The 8,999-nt window shown below is 49.6% G+C and overlaps 1 protein-coding gene across 2 annotated transcripts in view; it reads left to right on the forward strand.

Moving 5' to 3' along the window:
* FERMT1 (FERM domain containing kindlin 1) overlaps nt 1-7,737 on the forward strand; it is a 107,359-nt gene extending 99,622 nt beyond the window's left edge. The window contains exon 15 of one of the 2 annotated variants that reach the window (XM_075339310.1): nt 7,228-7,736. In XM_075339310.1, coding sequence (XP_075195425.1) covers nt 7,228-7,401 — 174 coding nt within the window. In that variant the 3' untranslated portion in view covers nt 7,402-7,736. Of the gene's footprint in view, nt 1-7,227 lie in introns of both variants that reach the window. The other variant, XM_075339311.1, reaches the window with a different exon arrangement.
* Nucleotides 7,738-8,999: the final 1,262 nt, after the last annotated feature.

The following is an 8,999-nucleotide window of genomic DNA, read 5'->3' on the forward strand; positions in this document are numbered from 1 at the left end:
AGGGCAGATCGGTGTACATAGATCGTCTGTGACATTCCAGACGATCGCTAGCAGCAACCCGCTCACTCTTCACCCACCATAGCGGCGGTCCCTTACACCGCACAGTGGACCTTGACCGGCGGAAGCAGTCCATTTCGCATCTTGGCACGCTTCCCCGGGTCCCCCTCGTAACATTACGGTCGCGCCAAAGGTCTGGCTATGGCTGAAGAGCAGCAGCAGTTGCTGCGTTATGTGCAGCAGTTGGAGTCACGATTGGCAGCAGTGGAGCAGTCTTCCTCCGATAAGACTACTCTGACGACAGTCGCCACCCAGGCGGCTACCCAGGCTGTGCTATTGGGCGGAAGGTCTCCTCGCCTTGCGCTTCCAGAGCGCTTTAGCGGCAACAGCTCTGAGTGCCGTGGGTTTATAAACCAGGTTACCACCTACTTAGAGCTGTCCGCGACTCTTTACGCTACCGAGAAGGCGAAGGTAGCCTTCGTCCAGTCCCTGCTCACAGGGAGAGCGCTGAAGTGGTCCACGCCGTTGTGGGAGCGCGGAGATCGTGTGGTGAATAACTTAGCAGCTTATCTTGGGGCCATGAGAATGGTGTTCCTCGGGCCTCAAGTCACCCACGATTCCGCGCTGCGCCTCCTACGACTTCGGCAAGGGTCTGCTTCAGTCGGGGACTTTGCTGTACACTTTAGGACACTGGCCGCAGAGCTGGACTGGCCGGATAAGGTCCTTGTCTCTGTGTTTTGGGAGGGCCTGGCAGGGTTTGTCAAAGACGCACTGGCCACACGTGAGGTGCCTGCCACTTTAGAGTCCTTGATTCAGGTTGCCTCTCGCATAGACATCCGCCAGGCGGAGCGAAGGCTCGAGGTCTCTTCAGCACCCACGTCTTCTCGGCCTAAAAAGCGTCTGACTCCCGTCTTCCATCAGACAGGTCCCCCAGCCAGTCCTGTAGGCGACTCCGTGGAGTCAATGGAAGTGTCCAAGGTGGTCTCCTCTGCCCCAGGTTCTCGGTCTTGTGTCATCTGCTTTTCCTGTGGGCAGAGGGGACACATAGCTACCCTATGTCCCAAACCATCGGGAAAAGACAGCGTCTAGTTTCTATCAGAGGGGGGACTCTAGACGCTACTTCTCCCTCTAGGTTGACTATCAGCGCCCAGTTGCAGTTCGGCACTACTCTCTTCTCTGCCCTGGCTTGCTTGGACTCAGGCGCTGAAGGCAATTTCATCTCGACCTCCCTGGCAACCCGATACTCAGTTCCCCTGGTTCTGTTGCCCAAGCCACTCAGGGTCCGGGTAGTCGACGGGTCCATACTACTCGATCCTATCACCCAGATCACCATCCCTCTCAGGATGGATGTACCACCGGGACACCATGAGCAGGTGTCCTTCCTGGTGCTTCCAGGGGGGACGGATGAGATCCTACTGGGTCTTCCCTGGTTGAGACAGCATGCTCCTATACTCAACTGGGCAACAGGGGAGATCTCATCCTGGGCAGGATCCTGTAGAGAGCACCTCGTGACTACCGAACCACCCGCTACCATTAGGTCGGTTGGGTCCTCAGGGAATACTGAGGAGCCGGGTTTACCGACACCTTATGAGGCCTACAGGGATGTCTTTTCCAAAAGGGCCGCAGATACTCTTCCTCCCCACCGGCCATATGATTGCCGAATAGACCTGAAGCCAGGCTCCGAGCCCCCTAGGGGCAGAGTGTATCCACTCTCTGCTCCAGAGACGGAGGCTATGTCCAAATATATTCAGGACAGCCTGTCGAAGGGGTTCATTCGCAAGTCTATTTCACCGGCTGGTGCAGGGTTCTTTTTTGTGCAGAAGAAGGAAGGGGATCTGCGCCCCTGTATCGATTACAGGGGATTAAATGCAATCACAATCAAGAACAAATACCCTTTGCCCCTCATTACTGAGCTATTTGATCGATTCCGCGGGGCAAAGGTCTTCACAAAGCTGGATCTACGCGGGGCGTATAATCTAGTGCGAGTCCGAAAGGGCGATGAGTGGAAGACCGCCTTTAACACCAGGGACGGTCACTACGAGTATCTAGTAATGCCCTTCGGACTCTGCAATGCCCCCGCCGTATTTCAAGACTTTGTGAATGACATTTTCCGGGATTTGTATCTTTCCGTGGTTGCATACCTGGATGACATTCTTATCTTCTCCCCCGATCTTACCACCCATCGGAGGGATGTCATCCGAGTACTTAAGAGGCTCCGCACCCATTCGTTATATGCTAAGCTGGAAAAGTGCGTTTTTGAACAGGAATCCTTGCCGTTCCTGGGGTACATAGTGTCCAGTCAGGGGTTAGCAATGGATCCGGGGAAGTTGGAGACAGTGATGAACTGGCCTGAGCCCCGCTCGCTGAAGGCGATCCAGCGATTCTTGGGGTTTATCAATTATTATCGCCAGTTCATTCCCAACTTCTCGACGGTGGCAGCACCCATCATTGCCCTTACCCGCAAGGGCGCTAATCCCAAAGCATGGACACGGGAAACGGTAGAGGCATTTCACACTCTCAAAACTCACTTCTCCAGAGCTCCCATCCTTCATCGTCCAGACATCTCCAAACCCTTCCTACTGGAGGTAGACGCCTCTTCGGTCGGTGCAGGTGCAGTCCTGTACCAGAAAAACGAACGAGGAAGGAAACATCCGTGTTTCTTTTTCTCCAAGACCTTTTCTCCGGCCGAGAGGAACTACTCCATAGGGGATAGGGAGTTACTGGCGATGAAACTAGCATTCCAGGAATGGCGGCATCTCCTGGAGGGTGCGAAGCATCCATTTGAGGTTTTTTCTGACCACAAAAACCTCACATACCTCCAGACAGCACAACGGCTGAACCCAAGGCAGGCCCGTTGGTCTTTATTCTTCTCCCGGTTCCGCTTTATTATCCGCCACCTGGCCGGTGAGAAGAACGTACGGGCCGATGCCTTGTCACGTTGTATGGTTGTGTTGGAGGAGGACAAGGAGGAGCCTCGTCTTATACTACCCCCGGACAGCTTGAGGATGGTCACTCCCACTTCTTTGGACCAGGTGCCACCTGGCAAAACCCTCGTTCCCCCTGAACTACGGAACGAGGTGCTATCGTGGGCCCATGCCTCCAAGGTCGGGGGTCACTTCGGGGTCAAAAGGACCAGAGACCTGGTGACCAGGCATTATTGGTGGCCGAGACTACCCCAGGACATACAGGAATATGTGGGAGCCTGTATGTCGTGTGCTCGGAATAAGCCGTCCCGGCAGAGACCGGCAGGTCTTCTTCACCCACTGCCAGTGCCGGATCGTCCCTGGGAAGTGGTAGGGATGGATTTCCTGGGAGATCTGCCCAAGTCAGCAGGGCACAGGGTCGTATGGGTCATCACGGACCACTTCTCTAAAATGGTCCACTTGGTGCCTCTCCCACGACTCCCGACGTCACGTGCTCTCGCCACCTTGTTCATTCGGCATGTATTTAGGTTGCATGGCATGCCTGACAAGGTGGTGAGCGACCGGGGTCCCCAGTTCGCGTCTCGCTTCTGGAGAGAGCTCTGTAAGCTCCTGCAGATAGAGCTGAACATCTCCTCCGCATACCATCCCGAGACCAATGGACTAGTGGAGAGGACTAATCAGACCTTGGTAACTTACCTCCGCCATTTTATCTCCGCGCACCACGACAACTGGGCTAACCTCCTTCCTTGGGCCGAATTTGCCATTAACAATTCGGTCCATGAATCCTCTGGCCAGACTCCGTTCCTACTCAATAACGGACAACATCCCAGAATCCCGGTTCCGATGCCCATTACGTCACCCGATACTAGAGTGGAGGATTGGGCGACCAAGGCCCGGGAGATCTGGGATGACACCCAAGAGGCTCTTAAAAGGGCCAAAGACCGGATGGTGACAACGGCTGATGTTCGCCGCCGCCCTGCACCATCCTTCGCCCCTGGTGACCTAGTATGGCTGTCCTCTAAGAATGTTAACCTACGGGTACAGGCAGCCAAATTCGCCCCTAGGTATCTGGGTCCGTTTAAAGTACTACAGCAGGTAAACCCAGTGGCATATCGACTCCAGCTCCCTCCACGCTGGGCTATAGCCAACACCTTTCACGTGTCCCTCCTGAAACCCGTACGACTTAATAAATTCTCGGGGTCCCTGCCGGCTCAAACCGACTCCCCGTCCGACGACCCTGAGGTGGCAAAACTTGTGGAGACAAAAGTCATACAGGGCAAGAGGTACTACCTCGTGGAGTGGGCCGGCCGTGGTCCGGAGCATAGATCCTGGGAGTTGGAGGATCATATCCGCACCCCGGGTTTGATAGCGGCCTTTGAGCACGGACAGGGGGGGGGGCCTAGACGGGGGGGTAATGTTACATCTCGTGGCTCTCCTGAGGCAAGGACTGAGGCAGTCTCCCATTCCTTGCCTGCCACGAGCACTCCTGCTCAGCAGCGCCGAAGGTCTGCCAGACTGCAGGAGATACCTTCTCAGAGAGGCAGCAGAAGGGTGACACCTAGTGGTTCTCCTGTTACAAGGAGTGAAGCGGTCTCCCATTCCTGGCCTGCCGCAGACTCTCCTGCTCAGCGGCCCCGAAGGTCTGCGAGGCTGCGCAATGTGCAGAGGTTTACTGCTCAGGGAAGCAGTGAGATTCCCGTTATCTCTGCACATTGTGAGACCCGAGGATCCCGCCTCTATTTCCCAGAGGCAGGAGGGTGAGCATGTGCAATGCGTGGTGGGTCCTGATTCGCTCACTGACGTCACACGGCTTGATGACAAGGCTGGTGACGTGGTGAATGCTGACTGGCCAGGCTGGGACGTCGTGGACCCTGATTGGGTCAAGTCCGTCATCTCCGCCTCGCGCCCGCCCTCGGGTGGAGCTGCACCTCCTTAAAAGCTCCCCCTGCCATCATGGCGGCGCGCGACCGTCCTTCTATGTTTGGATGTCTGGCAGCGTGCTGCCACGCCACTGCTCAGGCATTACTGTCTCTTGTGGGCTTGGCCCTTGCTGCTCCGGCAGTACCTCGTTTGCAGGCCGTGTTCCTGCCTTGCTGCTCCGGCAGTACCCCCGTCAACAGGCCGTGTTCCTGTCCCAGGTGAGCTCCTCAAGTCTCCATTGGACTCACCTGGTTATTGAAAGCACACGTGCGTGGGCACCTCTGTGCTACCCTCGTGCCATATTCTCGTGACTTCCACTGGCACACGTGCGTGGGCACCTCTGTGCTTCCCCGTGCAACAGGTACACCGAGCCGTGAGATCTGTGCCATACAACCCTCAGGGGTTAGGGCAGATCGGTGTACATAGATCGTCTGTGACATTCCAGACGATCGCTAGCAGCAACCCGCTCACTCTTCACCCACCATAGCGGCGGTCCCTTACACCGCACAGTGGACCTTGACCGGCGGAAGCAGTCCATTTCGCATCTTGGCACGCTTCCCCGGGTCCCCCTCGTAACAGTCCGGTGCGTCTTATAGTCCGAAAAATACGGTATATTAAAGAATGGAAGCAACATTTTGCTTCTCAGTTAATCTGAATACTGTATGCCGGGCTCTGCAGACTGACAACTGATCCAAAAAATAAAGTTATCATTTTAAATGAAATCTGTCAGTGGGATCAACCCTCCTAAGCTGTCTACACGGGCACGGCAGTTATAGAAAGTTGAATAAGGGTACCTTGATATCTATGTTCTAATGTCCTATTTGGGAGAAAACCCTATTTTTTTTTTAATATTTAAATGAGATGTGAAGATGTATGGGTCAGACCTAGATCTCCCAGAGAATCCCAGAGCTTATTTTATATGAATTGGGACATTACTAATGTGAGACATGTAGATCAGGAGAGCAGACTGTCTGTCATTACATGTCTTATACTGGTGGTAACAACTCCTTTTGTGCCCTGGAGGCAGTTTCTCATGGAGATCTATGTCTGGCCCATAGATCTTAACAGTTTATTTACATATTTAAAAAAAATGTGGATTTCTCTGGAATAAACCACTGGATCACAGATATCAAGTTATCATTTTACTTTTCTATGAATATATATATTTTTTTATTATGAGTGCTTTTGGTTTTCTCTTCATCTTCAACTTTATAATCATTTGATTCAATTTTTTTATGACCTGCATGCCAATATAGCTGGGTTAAGACGATTGATCCTACTGACAGGTTCCCTTTAAAATCTTGATTATATTTCCATTCTATGCCTCCGGGGCTTCATTTACAACTGAGCTTTTTATCTATATTCTGCCTTTTAAAGCATTAAAGGAATATTAAATCTAGAAATCAATGATTAAATTAACCAGACAAATCGTTTCCCTCACTTTTGTTAAGTTGTCAATCTGTCTTGTAGATATTCTGAAAAAAACAAATGAGAAATTCTCTGTCTGATCTGTTCTAGTCTTGTGGTTAGCTAAAGCCATGACTCCTTCACAAAAGGACCAATCTTTTGTTCTACTTTAGACAGTGCAGAGAGGGATGAGGCTTCAGCTGCAACAGTTGTCTTACAGCCAGATACAGGGCAGTGATGAGGAGGGGGACATGGCTGAGCTTCATAGAAACTCAGTATATGTATAACCAAAAAAGAAATGACTGCAAAGCATTTCTTAGGAACTTAAGCAGAAACTAAATAGGTCATTAAGCCAAATTTTAATGAAATAGTATAATAGTATACAAATAAAGTATGGGTTATAGATTAGTCAAAGTCATACTGGTGTTAGTGTGACTAATGCTCCTACAAATGTCCAGAAGAGTTGTATTGTCACTGAAATTACAAACATAGCTATTTCCTCTTTAAAGGGATTGTCCGTTCAAAAATGACAAGTCTGCAGTCACTCTGTGTCACTCTAGGTGTCACTGCAGACTTGTGAATCCACACATTGCGCACACTGTGCACTGTGATGATTCTCCCTTGTCAGAGCTGGGAACAGAGGTCACGTGGCCGCAAGTATGCAATATGCACACTCCTGGCCAGAATCTGACTAGACTGTTTCCAGCCTCACTCCGTGCAACTGTATTAGAGGCCGGAAACAGTCTAAGCGGCTTTGGGCCGGGAGTCTGCATATACGTGACCGCCAATTCCGGCTCTGACACCGGAAAATCTTGACAGCACACAGTGCCTGAGATGTGAGGATTCACAAGTCTGCATTCATATAGAGCGACTGCAGACTGGCTATTTTAGACCGTACAACCCATTTAACAATACAAAATTGTGTATAATTCACAGGAGATCATCATATTTCTTTTTATCTGATTTGGATGTCTTTCAGGTTGCTATTGAGTTTGATCCCAACATTGCTATCGCATTTACATGTAATAGCGCAAGCTGCAAAGTCGTTCATGAATACATTGGAGGCTACATCTTTCTTTCTACTCGCTCAAAGGACCAGAATGAAACTTTGGATGAAGACCTATTCCACAAACTCACCGGAGGCCAAGAATAACTACACGTGTTTACAAGTGTTTGTGTCTGTGCGGGTGTGAATGTGTGCGGTTGTACGTGTATAGTTATGTGACTTTTGAGAAAACCAATAAGACAATTATTTCAGACTCACTTGGTAAAAGACTTTTAAACAGCTGAACATGGACTTCTCCGGCTATTGACATAATATGGCATCATGGCTTCTTCTCCAGCTACGTGTTGTACATAACAGCAATAATTAGCAAATCTCTAGTTGTATTTCACTACATCTTAATCATTTCTCCTGATGTTACTTTTCCTACATCATCTGACATTCAATAAACTGATTTTTTTGCTATTTCGGGGTTTTATTTTACTGGCGATAATGCTACGAGCCAACAACAACAATAATAATAATTTTCCGCCAAAGAATTATAATCATGGATAAAAGTTAGAAGATAAGATAAATTTCTTAGAAGACTCAATACAAGATATATCTCATCGTAACAACAACAACAGAACATTACATGGTAAAAGTTAATGAAGAAAAAAATAATTATATATTCTGCTACCAACATAAAGCAAGAGTGCTCAACTGTCCCTTTATGGCAATATCAAAACATCACTAATTGTCCACTGCCTACACATCAAACCCTGGCAAATCCTCTCTTCCTGCTCTATCTAAGCCAGGCCAGCTGTAAATCCTCTCCCTGGAACTTCAGGTCATGGTTAGCTGTGCTTCCATGTCATATCCAAGGAATTTAAAGGGGTGGTTCACCCATATTTTTTATTGTCTAGATCAATATTATATTGAGAAACAATGTTTCTCTCAAATACCTTGTGTTGGCAATAGTGCCTGTGAGAGGCGCTATTGCAGACCGCTGCTCCCCGTCCAGTGACGTACCCGTCCAATGCTGCCTCTTCACATCCGTGCAGCCGGCTACATTCTGAGCCCATCTGCTCCCTGCTCCTCCTCCCTCCTCCCTCACAGCACGTCTCTTGCTTGCAGCGTTCTGTGAGGAGGGAGGGGGGAGCAGGAGACGCGCCGTGCTGTGCTAGGAGGGAGGAGGGAGGAGGAGGGGGGAGCAAATGGGCTGTGACAGCAGTGAAACACCGCTCACAGCTCAGAGTCTGGAAGACTGTAGCCGGCTGCACGGATGTGACGAGGCAGCATTGGACGGGTACGTCACTGGACGGGGAACAGCGGTCTGCAATAGCGCCTCTCACAGGCACTATTGACAACACAAGGTATTTGAGAGAAACATTGTTTCTCAATATAATATCGATCTAGACAATAAAAAATATGGGTGAACCACCCCTCTAAAGGGAATCTGTCAGTAGGATAAAGCCTTCTAATCCATCTATATGGGCATGCAGGTCATAGGAAGCTAAATAAAATGATACCTTGATCTCTGTGGTACGATGTCTTATTCCAGAGAAATCTACGTTTCTCTTATATATACAGGCATATGAAAAAGTTTGGGCACCCCTATTAATGTTAACCTTTTTTCTTTATAAAAATTTTGTTTTTTGCAACAGCTATTTCAGTTTCATATATCTAATAACTGATGGACTCAGTAATATTTCTGGATTGAAATGAGGTGTATTGTACTAACAGAAAATGTGCAATCCGCATTTAAA

Source organism: Anomaloglossus baeobatrachus, chromosome 3, assembly GCF_048569485.1.
Source record: "Anomaloglossus baeobatrachus isolate aAnoBae1 chromosome 3, aAnoBae1.hap1, whole genome shotgun sequence".
Taxonomy (NCBI): domain Eukaryota; kingdom Metazoa; phylum Chordata; class Amphibia; order Anura; family Aromobatidae; genus Anomaloglossus; species Anomaloglossus baeobatrachus.